Source organism: Chrysemys picta, chromosome 10 (genome assembly GCF_011386835.1).
Source record: "Chrysemys picta bellii isolate R12L10 chromosome 10, ASM1138683v2, whole genome shotgun sequence".
Classification (NCBI taxonomy): Eukaryota; Metazoa; Chordata; order Testudines; family Emydidae; genus Chrysemys; species Chrysemys picta.
The window spans coordinates 72652034-72668945 of record NC_088800.1 but is presented as its reverse complement, the minus strand read 5'-3'; the positions used below and the strand labels follow the sequence as shown (position 1 = coordinate 72668945).

The 16912-nt window shown below is 39.7% G+C and overlaps 2 protein-coding genes across 2 annotated transcripts in view; one reads left to right on the top strand and one right to left on the bottom strand.

Moving 5' to 3' along the window:
* Positions 1-530: 530 nt before the first annotated feature.
* METTL9 (methyltransferase 9, His-X-His N1(pi)-histidine) overlaps positions 531-16912 on the bottom strand; it is a 38270-nt gene continuing 21888 nt past the window's right edge. The window contains exons 4-5 of the mRNA XM_005304718.5: positions 14739-14923; positions 531-1262 (exon numbers count right to left, since the gene is read on the bottom strand). Coding sequence (XP_005304775.1) covers positions 1057-1262; positions 14739-14923 — 391 coding nt within the window. The 3' untranslated portion in view covers positions 531-1056. The remainder of the gene's footprint in view (positions 1263-14738; positions 14924-16912) is intronic.
* Positions 2268-11903, top strand: IGSF6 (immunoglobulin superfamily member 6). The gene is made up of 6 exons (XM_005304717.4): positions 2268-2376; positions 4050-4400; positions 5694-5797; positions 6716-6772; positions 7751-7834; positions 9853-11903. The coding sequence occupies exons 1-6, from the start codon at positions 2310-2312 to the stop codon at positions 9892-9894; spliced, it is 705 nt and encodes a 234-aa protein (XP_005304774.2). The 5' UTR covers positions 2268-2309; the 3' UTR covers positions 9895-11903.

Here is a 16912-nt window from a genome sequence, read left to right as displayed (position 1 = left end):
AAGATTAAACTGTTTAACTTAAACTAAATGGTTTGATCAGGCATGTGGAAGACTCTAAACAGACACCACAACAATGTTGCAGGGAAGGTAATTATCCTAGCACAAGTGTGTGGGGGGGGGGGAGGGGGGAAGTGTGGTGATGGAGGATCTCAAGTGAAAATTCCTACCTTAGTTCTTGAGTTGGAATCCTTTGGAGAAAATTTGCTCAACCTGTGGAAGTCTGTCATGTATCAACTTGACCCTATCCATCAGTTTAAGGAACAGCTTCCATAAGTCCTGACTAACCCTCCTTAGCTGGAAATTGATGTGTGCAAAAGCAAGGAGAATTTATGAGATTGAGAGGAACATGGAAGAACCCCTCCAAAAATGATTTTTAAAAATTTATTACATTAGTCTTCTACACAATAGTTAAATCCTGTTAAATGAACTCAGTTGTACTGCTACAAGGTTCTTTTATCTATATACGTAACAGTTTGTGCAGACAAGTGTGGCTACGTTAACATAAATGAACACAAAAATTAATGCAAAGGTCATCTCAAAAAAAGTTTATTAGCATGATTAAAAAGATGTGCTGAAGAATGACAGTCAGAGATAAAATAACTTCTTAACATGGAAGAATATCCATTCCAACTCTTTATATTCAACAATGTTCTGAACTGAATGGACAGCTTTATTGCCAGTTTTCACTTGATTTATTAAAGAACAATCCATACTGTGTATCGGTTCATGTATCATCATAACTATTTTTTTGTCTGGTTATGATCCCTACTGCAGTTAAGTATAAAAAATATCTTCCATTAATGTTGGAATGCAGACTGCATTGTTGGGCTAAGAGTTGGTAAAAATTCTCAACTGAAGAGTCTGTTTTAAAAAAACTGTCCTTTTTAAAGATACTACAAAGAAATACATTAGTATTTTGGCCTTTAAAATTCTTACATGGTATTTATTTAGAATGGCAATCCCAAAATTCCCTCCCATTAAGTAATCATAAATCAGACACCTCTATCAGAGGCTGCTTCTTGGGTTTGACTCTGGAGACTTCTACTTCGTATACGCTTACACCGGCTTGAGGACGAAGACAGCATCATCTAATACATAGTAGTCATTATACATATCACCTTCACATAAGTATGGCAGTCTGGTGAAAGCCTCTATGGCAAAACCAGCTTTTCTGAAAACTTCTGGCAGGCTATTCACCTGTTCTTCCCAAGTCTGCCCCTTGATTTCCAAAACTTCTGAGGGTTTTTCCCACTTGCCACCTACTGAGAAAACAAAACAATTGTATTTAAATTTAAAAAGGATCCTTTTCAATGTATGGCAGTCTCTTAAAGAAAGCATGCTATGCTGCTTACATTCCATTCCAGAGTTTATGATCCACACCAACACACATGGTGGGTAAAGCATTTGTACAGCTTTATCTAAAGACCACAATGTTCAGGGGTCTTGTTTGAGTACAGAGGGGGTTGCCTCCTCCCCAAAGCTCAGAATTTGTTAAATGCTCTACTAATAGTTCTACGTGCAGGCCCACTCGACCAAATAACTATTTGACTCAGAATAGTAAGATCATCTAGTGAAACTAAGATTTGGCAGATGTAGCTTGAGAAACTAAAATCTTGGCCAATATTAAAATGCCTTCTCATACTTCTCTGTCACACTTCCTTGCTGGAACTGGCTTCAATTAGTTATAATAAATAAAGACAGACGCTAACAACCATAATTTGTTATGAATTCTTCAGGAATACTGTGGTCATACTACTAGATAAAAACCAAAATCAATCCTCTAGCCCCTCCCCAAAAAAATCCACCTCAAGAGACTCCACGCCAAACTGGGAAAGAAATCCTAAGTGGGTCCTGTGGAACAGCATCTACAGAACTTCTGTTCATTCAAGGGCCATTTTGGTAAGTGAGAAGAGAAGGATTATTTGTTTAGGGTCCTCCCAAAGAGGAAATGGAGTTCTGTATAACTTTATATAATGGAAAATATATTATCATTTGTTATAGCCAATGAAATCAGAAGAAGCATTTGAGCAATGTAGTAGTTTTAAAATAAAAATAAAAAAATAAAAAAAATCACTCGTTGTCAAAAGAATAGATTTTCACCAATCCCAACTGAAAAATGTAATTGATTATATTTTAAATACATATTGTATCTTTAAGAAATTTACTGAACACAATGTTTAATTCCTGTAAATATATGCAAATAGGAAGGGTCTCAGCATGATATTTAGGGCATTGTGTAACTCCTAAAGTTTCCTAATTAACTTCCTCTTTTTTTGAGCAGAAACATTTCTGGATAAACACACAAAGAAATGGCACCTTTCAATAAATGCAAAGTCGTGCTAGTGTTGGAATTCAACTGGATTCTATACTATGTTGGTAAGACTTTTTTTTTTTCTCCAACTTACTGTCTTCTTCACCTACTTTAAAAGATTCATATGTATTTCTTACAAATAAGATTGAAAATGCAGTGCTCTCATTTGGAACAAGTCTGTAAAATGATAAGAGGGGCAGGAAAAAAATTCTGCTTTGGAGTTAGCTAATTTCTGCTGTCTTCATAAAGTTTCTTAATCAAATGAATATTAATGAAAGATTGTTCTTCCAAAAGATTATACAAAATGCCCTCATAACCTATGACCATCAGACCAAATCCTCGCCCTCTTGCATAGCAGACCCCAGATGCAGCAAAATGGTTCCAGCTCTGCTCTACGGGTTGGTAGAAGGAGGTTTTTGGGAATCCAGTGCATGGTGCCTGCATCAACTGCATGTCACGGAGTTCTGCTCCATAGGGGCACCCTCCAACCCAGTGAACAGTGGGCTCAGGGCAGGGACAGAGAGATTGGCTGGTACAGTACATCCACAAAGTGGCTAATCAATACCTTTCACAGAGTGGGAGTGCAGCAGCTGCTGGGGCTCCTGCAGCCTCAAGGAAGCAGTAATGACCATGGGATGGCTCTGCGGCTGCTTTGTGGCACAGAAAAAAAGCGAATGCCTTCTCTCTGTTCCTGTGGCACCCCCATGCACTCAACCTGCCTGCATTTGGGTCCACCAGGAGCTCAGACAGTACAGAGATGAAGAGTCACATAAGTATCCCTCCAGACAATATTAAGTAGTAACATTCTATGCTATCCTAACTTTACATTTTTACTGCATTGATTACATACAATACATAATTTGTAATAATCCCAGGTTTGATCAAAGAGATAGGAGTCCACTTCAATTTTTTTTTTTTTTTGGTAATTTGTTTGCTAAATACTTTCTAGAAAGTTAAAAAAAAATGTTGGTTTAGCAATCTCATTTCTAGAGTCTCCATTCCAATTATCTACATTTTAGGTACACCTCTACCTCAATAGAACGCTGTCCTCGGGAGCTAAAAAAAAAATCTTACCGCGTTACAGGTGAAACCGCGTTATATCAAACTTGCTTTGATCCGCCGGAGTGCGCAGCCCCACCCCTCCGGAGCACTGCTTTACCGCGTTATAGCCGAATTCGTGTTATATCGGGTTGCGTTATATCAGGGTAGAGGTGTATTTAACCATTATTTTGATATAATTATTTTGGCATATTTAACTTTATTAAAGTTATTTATTTCTGTAAGGTCTTGATAAAAAAAATGCATTTGTCATAACAGTTATAGTAAACAAAGCTTGTGAGTTGCTGGTGATTCAGTTCCTTAATTTAAGTTCTCTTTCCTGTTTAACCTTCCCTTGCCTTCCTTTTTCTGTATATTGCTTAATTTTTAAATGTCAGTATCAGCAAGTAGCACTGCTGACCTGTGAAACCCATGATCAGTAAGCAATCACATTCATATTTTCCTATGTATATGAAAAATATTAAATAAAGTTCGGAAAGGTATTTGGACCATGAGGCAATCTTGGGACCATCTAAGAAGAAACGTGATGAAAACAACCAAAAGAGGTCCCATGGTTGAAATATCACTGCTTCCCTCCCTCCCCCCCCCCCCCCCTTTGTAAATTCAAGGTAACATTTAATTTGCAACATCCCTTACTCTTAAGTCCTCTCTCATTCAAGTATGTGTTTTTTCTCAACAGGTCATGCTGTAGACACCTGCAAAGTTACCATAAGACAACATCCATTTAAGGAAGTAGACTACAGTGTTGACACTGTGAACATAACATGCAGTTTCTCTGCTTCCGGATGTAAAGGCTCCCCTCAAATGCTATGGTTTCGCTATCGTGATTTTACACATGAGGCTTTGTGTACACCTGAATGCATAGAGAAGTTCGAAGTGATTGGATCACTGTCCGATAAGAAAGTTTTACTTCAAATCAACAAACTGACTGTAAACGACAGTGCCATTTATATCTGTGGAATAGCATATTCAAATTCAGATTCACATACATCTAAGCAAACCGGGGGAGGAACGATATTGGTGAAAAGAGGTCAGTCACTACTTCCTATGAACAATCATAAAAAAATACATTATGTTCTTTTCTAAATATCTCTAATTATTTACACTTGCAAAATATGGTACATTAAGAGTTGACTTGAAACCTTGTTGATCTGTATCAATTTGAAAAGCAAATAAGAACCATGTCATACTCTGGATATGTGTGTGAAAGTCAAACTGACATCAACAGGAGTTCCAGGTGCAGAATGAAGATCAACTAGGGAGATACTCTGTTAACAAAGCTAAAAATCAGCATCTTTGTATGGTTTACTAACCAGATGCTGTACTATCATATGATGTAAGTGACCCTTCAGAGATGTTCTATAGTAATCCAGGAGACTGGATGCTGTATTTTCCTTTTTGTTAACTGTCAAAACTGAACATACAAATACTCCATGTCAAGCTTCATGGAGTAAAACAAGTAAATGGCTTCTGTTGAGAAACTGCCATATTCAGGGGGGACTGTGTCTAGCAGTCAGAGCAGGATCCTGGGCTGATTCTCTGCCACTGATTCATTGTGTGAACTTGAGCAAATCATTTCACTTTGGTGTCTTAGTATCTCCACATATGTAACAGGGATTAAGATATTCACAGGGATGAGGAGGCTTAATTAACTACATTTTTGGTTACATGTGCTACAATAACAAGCTCTAGACATATGTACAAAAGTTAAAAAAAACCCTAACTAATGGACTCTTTTCTCCCCCAACCAAGTTCCACATTCTCCCTACATTCATCCCACCACCCACCCTGCTAAAGTCTGAACAAACACATGAGCCTTCTTCAGACTTGTTCCTTAAAAGTTAGATTTTAGACCAGTAGAGGGCTATGTTGGGAAGAAAACAAAATCCCAAATCAAAGGCTCTCCAATCCCTAGCTGTTTGAATCTAGTGACCCTTATTATAGAATAGAATATCAGGGTTGGATGGGACCTCAGGAGGTCATCTAGTCCAACCCCCAGACAGATTTTTACCCCAGTTCCCTAAATGGCCCCCTCAAGGATTGAATTCACAACCCTGGGTTTAGCAGGCCAGTGCTCAAACCACTAAGCTATCCCTCCTTAAACAACTATCCCAGTTCATGGGGAGAAAAGAGGTCTCCTACAGTCAAGAACCAAGATGGAAATTAACACCAGGAATGACTAAAATGAGAGAGAGAGAGAGAGAGTGTTTGTAGCTCTGAGTTCCTCAGATGAGAGTGGTTATAATACAAATATTCTTACTAAGAATATGATCAAAATAGAACAGGTTCCTATTATTCTAACATTTTTTTATTATGACTAAAGGGTCTGAGAAGTACAGCACTGAAGAATACATCCCCATGATAGTCCTCTCATCTTTTCTGTTTCTATACAGCACTACCCTATTGGCAATCTTTATATTCTACAAGGTGGGTTTAATTTTGACTTTTCTTATTTGGTTGTTTTCATCCTGACATCTCAATAGCTTTAATGTTTTCAACAGGATCCAAGGGTCATCATGGATTTTAATTACTTTTGCATCACAGATGGCAAACAAGTTTTACAGAGGATGTGGTTGATGATTACATCTCATATGCATCTGCAAACTCTCACACACAGATTCAGATTAGATACTCATTACATCTCACACACATCACTTACTGATTTTTTTTATTTTTTTTTTAAATAAAGGAGAGTTTCAAGGGAAAAGCAGCAGAAACCAAACTATCCTTGGAACAATTTACAGCAACTTTGGTATATATTGCCAGAAGTCACTTTGCAAACGAGACTCAGACTATCAAAAATACAAAAAAAGGATGAGAAGATTAAAATATTTTGAAAGAAAAATAGTTATCGAATAAAGAGCATTACTACCAAATACACAGATTGCAAGCTCCATGGATTAATTTCCATTGGTAAACTAATAATGAAATTTATATAACACTAAATGCAAGTGCAATGAAATTATTTCAAGCAATACTCTTACTTACATAGTGAATTCCTATTCAAAATATTGTAGGATGCATGGAAAAGGGAGTTGGAGGAGGGTTACAGGGCATCTTAAACTTGGAAAAGCTCCCCCAGAACCAGAGAGAGGAGGTGTGCATGTTTAAAATGCGCCCAGTTACTGAAGACACTGACATTGGTCTTTATTAAGTAAGTGTGGTGGTTGTTTGTGTGTTTTTGTTTTTAGAACAATCATCAATATTTGGAACCCTTAAATGAACACGATAAATAATGAGATATCCCTAAATGTTATGAGCAGGCAATACATTTTGCTACAGTACCTCTTCAGTTATTATTTGGCATGGAGAGTTATGTATATAAAGTTGACTTTTGTTTTGCAGTCAAAATCCAAACTGGTAAAGAAAACCAGGAAAGGAGACGTGAAAGGAGAGCACCATGTATGTTAATTTTCACTTAACTTGTCTTGGGTGTCTTTGATTCATAGATTTTTTTTGTTTTTTAAATATAACCTTGAACACATCTGGGGACATTAAATTGGCTAACTGAAGTCTCAGACAAAGAGGTTACGGGGACTGGAAGTATACAGAGCTCAAACTGTAGATGTAAGTGATTAAGGGCTCCAGTGCTGAAGATTTATAGAAAACTATTTGCTGAATTTAGAATCAGAGATTAAAGCCGAGAAGGGATACCTCACACGCCACCACCACCACCTAGCCACTCCCACATCAACCCCAACAACTAGAATTATATCAAAGTATTATATACTTCAGGAGACTAGACTGTTGTGTGCCACAGGCAGAAAACAGGAGAGACCAAGGTGCACCAATGTCCAAGCCCCCAATAATGTCAGGAATTGATTAAGCGAGATATGCCCAGATGATCTAGCAAGTGATCTGTGCCCCAAACTTTAAAGTTTCTGTTCATCGGTCCTTTTTGGCTAATTGGACAGTGAGAGCTATGCTAAGGGCCACCTCCAACAGGAAACTTCCTGTCTTAAGTAATGGCTTTTCAGTAACACCGAGATTACAAGTAAACCATGTTTGAACTATAGTTAAAAAGCCAACTTCTGTCATGCAACTGATTATTCCTGGTCCCTTGGATGGTGGCTTTGGCTTTAGATGGGTTCCACCATACTTAAATCCTGTTTAGAATATGTACTGCAACACCCTCTTGAAAAAAAAATTCCACAAGTTAAAGGAGGAATTTAACTTTGACAGTAAGAAATCATTACTGTTCTACAGCCAGGGCCCCTTTTGGCTGCGAAACTTACTGTTTTGAAGTTGTGGTGACATCTTGATTACATTTTAAAAAGTTAAAAAAAAAAAAAATCAAAAATATAAAGTAGAGGCAAATGCATTTTTTCCAAATCTGTCTCGAATATAAAAAATTTTTGTTAACCACATTTTAATCTGCAGAAAAACACGAGTGGGCGAACAGTTTGTCGAGCAATTGTACAAGAACTGTACAAGAAGAGATATGCTGAAGACCATCATCAGCCTGTGAGTAACAAGTAACATGAAAAGGGGGGTTCCAAAATCTTGTGGCTATTTATTGTAGTTCATTGTATGTGGAAAAAGGGAGAAGCAAATTTAAAAACTGTATTACATTTTCTACAGAACTGGACTTCTTCACTGTCTGAGCGCCTGGATTGGCAAGATTCAGTCCTGAACCAGCAATAGCTTTTCTATACTTTCAAGTTTCAGAAGTCCAATACTGCCCAATACTGTGTATCCCAGCAGGCTTAAACTGGGATCTACATACTGTTGGGGAGTGGAGATACCCCTCTTTCCAAAGGGATTTTGAACTCATTTTATGTCTGAGAAGGCCTGAAATGCCAGACTTTAAAACGGGCAGGCAAACTTTTTGGGCTGAGGGCCGCATTGAGTTTCGTAAATTGTACGGAGGGACGGTTAGGGGAGGGGGTTGTGGGATGGTTAGGGGAGGGGGTTGTGGCCCGGCCCCCACCGCCTAACTGCCCCCCGGGACTCCTGCCCCATCCAACCCCCGTTCCCTGACGGCCCCCCCATCCACACCCTCCCTGCCCCATCCACACCCTCCTGCTCCCTGTCCCCTGACCGCCCCTGGACCCCCGCCGCCCCATCCAACCTCTCCTCTCATTCCTGACTGCCCCCAGAACCCCTGCCCCAGACTGCCCCCTGCTGCCCCATCCAACCCCCCCTCCTTCTTGACTGCCCCCCAGGACCCCTGCCCCCATTCAACCCCCTGTTCCCCCCCGACCCCTATCCACACCCCCGCCCCGACCACCACCCCAAATTCCACTGCCCTCTATCCAACACCCCCCCTCCCCCGCTCCCTGCCCCCTTACCGCGCTGCCTGGAGCACCAGTGGCTGGCGGCGCTACAGCCACGCCACCCGGCTGGAGCCGGGCCACACCACCGCCACCACGGAGCACAGAGACTGGGTCAAGCCGGGCTCTGCAGCTGCGCTGCCTCAGGAGCTCACAGCGCCGGCGGTGGAGAGAGAGCTGAGGAGGAGGGGGAACAGCAGGGGAGGGGCTGGGGGGTGAGCCTCCTGGGCCATGAGCTCGGGGGCCGGCCAGGATGGCTGTGGCCCACGGGCCGTAGTTTGCCCACCTCTGCTTTAAAGCCATGACATATTTTAAGTATAGAAAAGCATTGCAGTTCACTTTTGGAGGCATATCATTCATTTTAATTTCTCTCCCCCTCTGAGCAGTGGATATGGTAATGAAGGCACATGGCTTTACAAGTGGAGAGAGTTACAAAAATAGTTCCAATAAAGTTTTTTAAAAATTCAAACATTCCTAAAACAATTATTGTAATATACGCAGCATATACAGAATACTTCATGGTATTGTATAAAAGAATGAAAGTTATTTCATCCTCCCAAACTTATAACCATTATTTTTAACCAAACCATAATATATTTTACATATGCCATGTAAGTTACAGGAGAACCATTGTAGACACACACACACACACACACACACACACACACACTTTTAAGTTAAGAAAACTATTCTTGAATCCACACCGCACAAGCAATACAGCTCCTTTCTTATTCTAATCAGGGAGCAGAACATATACTTCCCAGATGAAATACAAAAATGAAATAGACATTCAGCACTGACAGGTGCCTGCCCTCCCACAAAACTTGTATTTTAATGTTCATATCCCTAACAGTTTTCCCTCTATAATTGCCCTCCATAAAGCCATCAAACCCCTACTGATGTAATCCAGGACCTGGCAGATGTGGGCATAGACATAATATAAACATGACTGTCCTGCTGGCTCTCTGTGCTCCCCTGGGGCTCTCTGTGCTCCCCTATTCAGTATAGTCAACAGTGAATGAAAAAGGTTAAGAATCCTGCAGATGCCACAGGTATGAAGGCATCTGGATAACGGACAGAAGGAAGGGGGAAGTATTCTTCAGCAGTAGCAAAGAAAAGGAACTTTGCCCCACTGAGGAAATCTTTTTACAAAGCAAATTATTACACAAACATTGTAGCCTTTTACATTTTTTTTTTTTTTTTTTGCAGGAGTGTTTGGAACCAGATGACACCATCTATCAAAACAGATGATAAAATTCAAAGTACACCACATACTCAAGATCCTTTATGTGAAATATAACTGAACATGTCTGAGACTTCAAACATTAATTTTCTGAAAGAGTCTTACCTTGCTAAAAAAGATGAATCCTCACTGAGTAGTGCTTTTTTTTAAAAAGTGTTTTGCAAATAGATTATCAAACACAAATGACAGAATTCCAGTTAAAGTGTGAATATTAACATTACCAAACCCTCTCCCTCTGAAAAATAAAAATATTGGAAAAGGACTTTATTTTCCATTGAAGAGCTACTAATACTTCATGGACATTTTCATATTTAGGATTAGTTCTACATATACGGTATTTTTTTTTTTTAATTCTTTTGTGAATTTAATGCTTCTGAAAGGTTTGTGATAGGCAGATAAAGAAAATGAAGCCTTGAGGTAAAATTCTGCTCTCAGTTACTTACATTGGTGTAAATCAGCTATAACTACCACTAATGTCAATAGTAATTCAGGATTTACATCAGAGTAAGAGCAGAATCTGGCTGGCTGTACACAGAACAGGTACAAAAAATAGGCAATAAAAAAGCATACACACTAATGTAATGTCAAAGCTGATCCAGAGGGACCATATCGTGGGTTAGGAAGGTAGCTTAGTGTACATGTCAATCCAAGGACTACTCTTCTTTCAATGTTTATATTTTTGTGTTATGCAGACAATATCCCCAAGTGCTAGCCGGAAGCAGTGCCTTGTTCCCCACTAGAACGACACCCAGTCTCTACATGGGCATGGAGGGGATTCCATGAACCCTCTCCTCCTTCTCTTTGTGCATCTGCACGGAGCTGGGCACAACTGAGACTGCTGGACTACAGTTAGTTCTCACTTAATCTGCGCACCTCAAGAGTCTTATAAGATACCTGCTGGTCTCACCCATCCTCTCAGCAAAGAGTTAATGGTGTTCAGTAGTGAGGCCTCATCTAACATTTTGCAATTTAAGAACTGCCAGACTGGAGCAAAGCAGAGATCTATCTAGTCCAGTGTTGCCTACATAGGCAAGTACTAAATATTTCAGAGGAAGGTAAAAAATGCACAAAAATCCACATTACATAATTGACAAATATAGAACAACATGTCTAATAAACTTTCTTCCTAATCCCAAGCAATTAATGGCTAGCTGCTTCTCTCTTCAAGCATGGTATCTTATACATTTTTATTCTAGTAACTACAGTTATTCTTATTTGTATAAATATCAAATCCTTTTTTAGACCCTAAGCTTTTTGCCTCAATGATATCACATAGTGAGTTTCACAGATTAATTAGATGAGAAAGCATTTCTTTATATTAAACACTCATTACAGAATACCTACTAGTGAAGTATAAATATAAAGTACAAATGGACAGAGTATGTTTTGTAATGCAGTATGATTAACTTATTAGTAAGATTTCTGCTTGTCAATTCATAAAATTCGGAACTCCACAATAACATTGTGTTAGGGTGAATTAGTGAGGTTTTACTGTATGTTGGAAAATAAAAACAAAGGTGTATTTCTCTCAAACTCTTTGGTAATAACTTATGAATAAGCTACTTTGGACTCTAAATGTCATTGTAATTCCAGAAACAGTTGAAAGTAACATTTGTTTTGTTTCTCATAGTTTTACAAGAACATTTGTATAGGTCATTTAAAAAAATTAAGAACAAGGAAACAGAGGCTGTGTCAAGCATAGCAGAGTATAATTCTCATTAACAGTATAGTTAAATTATTCTATTTTCAGGCTCCAATCCTGCAGTTGGATCCACACATAGGCTGACCCCTGTGCTTACATATTGCTCCTCTGAATCAGAGCTCACATCTGTAAAATAATAAAAGACTTTTCTAAAGGGGGTTTAAAACTCTTTAGTACAGTAATTGAAATACATGCTTTCTAGGATCTTCCACATGTTCCACGTATTTGTTCTTGCTTACAGTGTACATATAGTGAATTCATTCTTTGCTTCTTTTTACATATCATGTTGTAAAATAATAAAAAGTTTTGATATTTTAACTACAAAATTTAGAACACCACTTGGTCTGACACAGAGCTTTTTGCATGGGATACAAATGTCAGTTTTTCCAGGAGAGTAGGTTAGACGGTTCAACGGGGAGAGTTTTAGTGGAGTATCTTCTTGATATGGATTTAAATTATTCTATAAAAAGTTGTGTACAGGTCTGGAGTTCTGGACAGCCAGATTTACAAAATGGAATGGAAAAAAAAAATCTTTGGAATGTGGGGAACCACCACTACATATAGTGGTGACCCCAGACTGTCATAATGGCATCTCTCTTTAAACAGAACCACAGACATCTGAGTGAATCAAACAGAACAATAATGTTATTTGAAATTAAGTTAATCAGATCAATTAAGGAAGTCAGATTCTTTTTCTGTGTTTGACATTTTAACTCAACTAAATATGTACAATGACATGATTCAAAATATTGACCTGGCCAGGATGGGACAGGGGATTGGGTTGACATTTAAGTGATTATATAGTTTATGGTTAGTTTGCCTCTTAAAATAGACAGTTAAATTGAAATTTAAGACTAATTCTATTTTAAAGATCAGCTTTACATTAAAGCCATTGTTCTTTGTCTACTCTGCAAAAGGCCTAAGAATCTAGTGGTCCTGCTTGGTGCTTGCCTGATTTGATTATCTGAAACCACATACATAAGAGGTTCTTCTTTCATATGGATTTAGTAAGAAGTTTGTGGTTATTTAATTGCTGAAAAGATAGAAGGCATTTCTTGTTAGAAGTTTGTAACAACTTGGAATAGGTTTTGTCCCAGCAGTTTGCATAATTTGAAGGTACCAAATTCAACTTTTAGAACATAAAGGTCAAAATTAACCAAATGCAATGGTTGCTTCACTATTAGCATCTCCATTCCCTCAAGCAAAAAAAGTGCTCTTTACTTATTTGCTATTGGTCAATGTCTCATCAAAAATTGCTTTTAAATACAATTAAAATACATTGAGAACCAGGCACACTCAAAACTTAGAGACAGATAATTACTTCTTTAAAAATATCCAGATGTACATATATACCAGTGGAGATATCCACTTTCAGATAGACAAAACTGGAATATAAAAGTGCTGCTGATAGCCTGTCTATAGCAGTGGGTAATAAACATGCTGGTCTGTTTCGAGATAAACCAGGGTTCCCAAACTTGGATTGCAGCTTGTTCAGGGTAAGCCCCAGGCAGGCCGCAAGACTCTTTGTTTACCTGAGCGTCCGCAGGTACGGCTGCTCGCAGCTCCCAGTGGCCGCGTGGTTCGCCGTTCCTGGCCAATGGGAGCTGCGGGAAGCAGTGGACAGCCCGCCAGGCGCTTACCCTGAACAAGCCGCGAACCAAGTTTGAGAGCCCCTAAGATAGACACTGCATAACTGGAGCAGCCTTCACTGATAAGGGCTTACCAAAGCTATCATGACACACCACCCTGCAGGCCACACAAGATCATCAGGGAAAGCATTGTGATCTGATCTGAGATTAGAGAAAAGAAGCAACAACAAAGCAAGGGAGATGGAGCTGTCTGAAACAAAATGTTTGGTTTGCCACAGGTCACCAGCACAAGCAAAGCTTCTTTCTGGTTTACAAGATGCCATACAGAAGATTCCTACCCCTAACAAGAAATGTCTTGAAGTTCCATATGCAGCGAACATGTTTTCAAGTCCTAGTGGCTTATTAGTCCAATAGCCAATTCTCTTTTCATTAGATACTAGAGAATTGAACCATGAGAAAGTAAAAGTGGATTCCTCAAATTTGTCTCTCTCTCTCAGTTCCTCCAACATCTGCTATGCTGGAAAGTTGCATTAATTTTTTTTTCAATATTGTTGCCTAAACATGATGCAGGACTCAGAGAGGAAAATGCAGGAAAGCAGGTCGTGGATGGATTAGTGATTGCAAAACAGAGAAATTGAATTTAAGTGTATAATTAGAAGGTACACAAGAAACAAGATAATATACAATCACTGTATATCACAGACTTTGCTTACATTGTTTCAACAGGGGTTGGGTTTTTAGAAGTGCTGAACACCCACTCTCTGAAAAATCAGGTCCCAGAACTAAGGCACGTAAAACCACTAGTAACTTTTAAAGATTTAGGCCATGATGCTCATATTCATTGAGGGAGAAATCAGATATATTTGAAAAGTGCTCTCAGATTCTTCTCCAAAACTCAGACAAGAGGATAAAAGTTAATGATCAAACATGAACTCCAAAAGAGATGTGCTGGATCATTTAATATATAGAGTAAAACAAACACAATCAGGTACTTATACATATCAGTAATTCTATTTTAATTACTACTCACTCCTATGAATTTCTAGATGCAACTGAAGTCACTGAAGTATAGCACTGTAAACAGTTTGATCCTAGCTGCCCAAGAGACATCTCACCCTATGCACTACTGCACAGCAAGATCAGTTAAAGTGCTCTTGTTCACAGTATCTAGATCTGGATATCTGGGATTGCTTGTACCATGAATTCAGTGGAGGTTCCTTGTCTGGAATTTGCTTCCCCCATTGCTCCAACAGAGCCCAAGCATGGCAGCCTTCAGGATATGGTATAGGACCCATACACTTGTTCAGTCTTTCACTGGTGGTAGTGAATGGAGGGGGGAGGGGCAGTGAACAGTTTCAGTCCAAGTGGGGCCATCTACTTACAGTATATGTTTTATGTACAATTCTAAGAATTTTGAACATGCAATTAAGAGATATTGATCAGCACATTTTAAAAGTCTGATAAATAATACTGTCCAATATAATTTTATAATTCACAACACTATAACCTAAAACACCTTTCCCCTATCTCCCCAAGTATCTTTTAATCTGTGTCTACTTACCATTTTCCACATATGGATGAAAGGGCAAAACTAGTGCAAGAATGACTCTGCCTCTAGTTGGCTCCAATACACTTCTAATATCTTTTAATACAGTCAGTGGCTGATCACAGCGATCAAGCAAATTCAAGCAGCTGATAACATCATACTGGAATCCTGTGTTCTGCCATTCATTTATACCCAGCACTCTAAAAAGAGAGAGAGAGAGAGAGATGGAAAGCGTTACAGGTAAACAACTGCAGGCTGAGTGCAGAGTTCTCAGTACACAGCCTGCCTATAGCAATTAGGAGAAGGAGAGAATTCCCTACAGCTGAGGCTGACCTTACCTTTATCAGACACTCCCTTTATACTGAGAGCACATAGGGCTTGTCTACACGGGGAACTTAGTTCGCACTGAGGGAATACACACGGATTGGTGTGCAATACATAAGCCACACTAAAAGCACGCAGATGGGGTTGCTGTGCCCTCTTTTAATTTGCATCATGTGTACACAGCAGGAGCTGGATGTGCACTAAGCATGCAGTATACTGGGTGGGTATCCCAAAATCCTTTGCTTCGATGCTGAGCTGTGTGCATTCTGGGATTTTTCTTGCTGAGCATTGTGAGATGCATAGCAGAAGCCAGGGGAATTCTGGGACTTGGGGTTCAAACTCCAAAAAATCCCATGCTTTTGCTTCTTCCATTCCATATTTCCCCTCTTTCTGGGTGAGCTAGCACCATTTTTGAATTGCTGTCAGCCAGCAGGGATGCAAGAATGCTGTGAATTGCTGTGCTTGTAGCTGCAATTTGCAAACACACAGAGACTCCATCTAAACTCTCAGAGCCAGGTGGCTTCAGTTTTGGAAGCCAACGGTGGCACCTGCAGTAGCACCAGCAGGTGGAGAAGGACGATGATGATAATGATGACACTGAGGAAGAAGAGGTTACTTACCTGGTACAGTAAATGAGTTCGGCGAGATGTGTCCCCCTATGGATGCTCCACTTGAGGTATTCATGTGCCTTTGATCAGGTTTTTTCGGCAGCTTGTTTGGTCCACATGTGCCCTAGCCATCCTCATGCCCATACTGAGGATATATAGGTCGGCGAGAGACAAACTGCTCTCAGTTTCTTCTCTATCACAATTGTCCCATGAACATGAGACTCCAAAGCAGAGGGGAAGGAGACCAGGTAGTGGTGTGTCCCTATGGCTGCTCAACTCAAAGAACTCCAGTTACCATAAAAGGTAAGTAACCTCTCCACGTATCCCTATGGGTGCTCCATTTCAGGTGACTAGCACTATCCTCTGAAAGAAGTGGGAGCTTTGAAACCTACCTAGAACTATTTGTAGAACTGAAGAACCAAACACTGCATCTACTCTAGAGGTGTGCATGAAGGCATAAAGTTTTAAGAAGGTGTGAACTGATGTCCGTGTAGCCACTTTGCAGATTTCCATAATAGGAACATCTTTCAGCAAGGCAAAAAGACATGCACTGAGATGTGGCAGAGTGGCTACTACCCTAAGTGGGCATGGCACCTTAGCAGCTGCACAGCAGAAGAGGATGCAGCCAGAAACCCAATTTAGAAAGTCTCTAGGTGGACACTGGTGTTCCTTTAGCTCTATCTGTGATAGAGAATAGTCTTGGAAAAATTCTAAAAGGCTCGGTCCTCTCCAAATAGTAAACTAGCACCCTCTAATGTCTAAAGTATGAAGGGCAGCATCTTCCCTAGTCTGATGGGATTTAGGATGGAAAACTGTGGATGAACAGTCTGATATGTAAATTGGAGACTATTCTGGGTAGGAACCATGGGTGGTTGGAGGGATACGTTCTCCTTGAAGACCATATAAGGCAGATCAGCTATCAAAGCCCCTAGTTCATCAACTCTTTGAGTGGAGGTAATTGCCACTAGAACGGCTGTTTTCATGGAAAGGTTTAGAAATGTACAAGTAGCTAGTGGCTCAAAGGGAGCTTTCATCAGAGAATTAAGAATTAAGTTCAAATCTCAGGTCGGGGTGAGCTCTCTGACATTTAGGAAGAGTTTCGATAACTCTGATGAATCTGGAAGTTGCAGAATGAGCAAATACCAAAAAACCTTCCACGGGAAAATGAAAAGTTGTGATGACCACTAGGTGGACTTTATTGGAGCTTTAACAAAAGACCTCCTTTCTTCAGAGTGAACAGGATTTCCAGGACCTCCA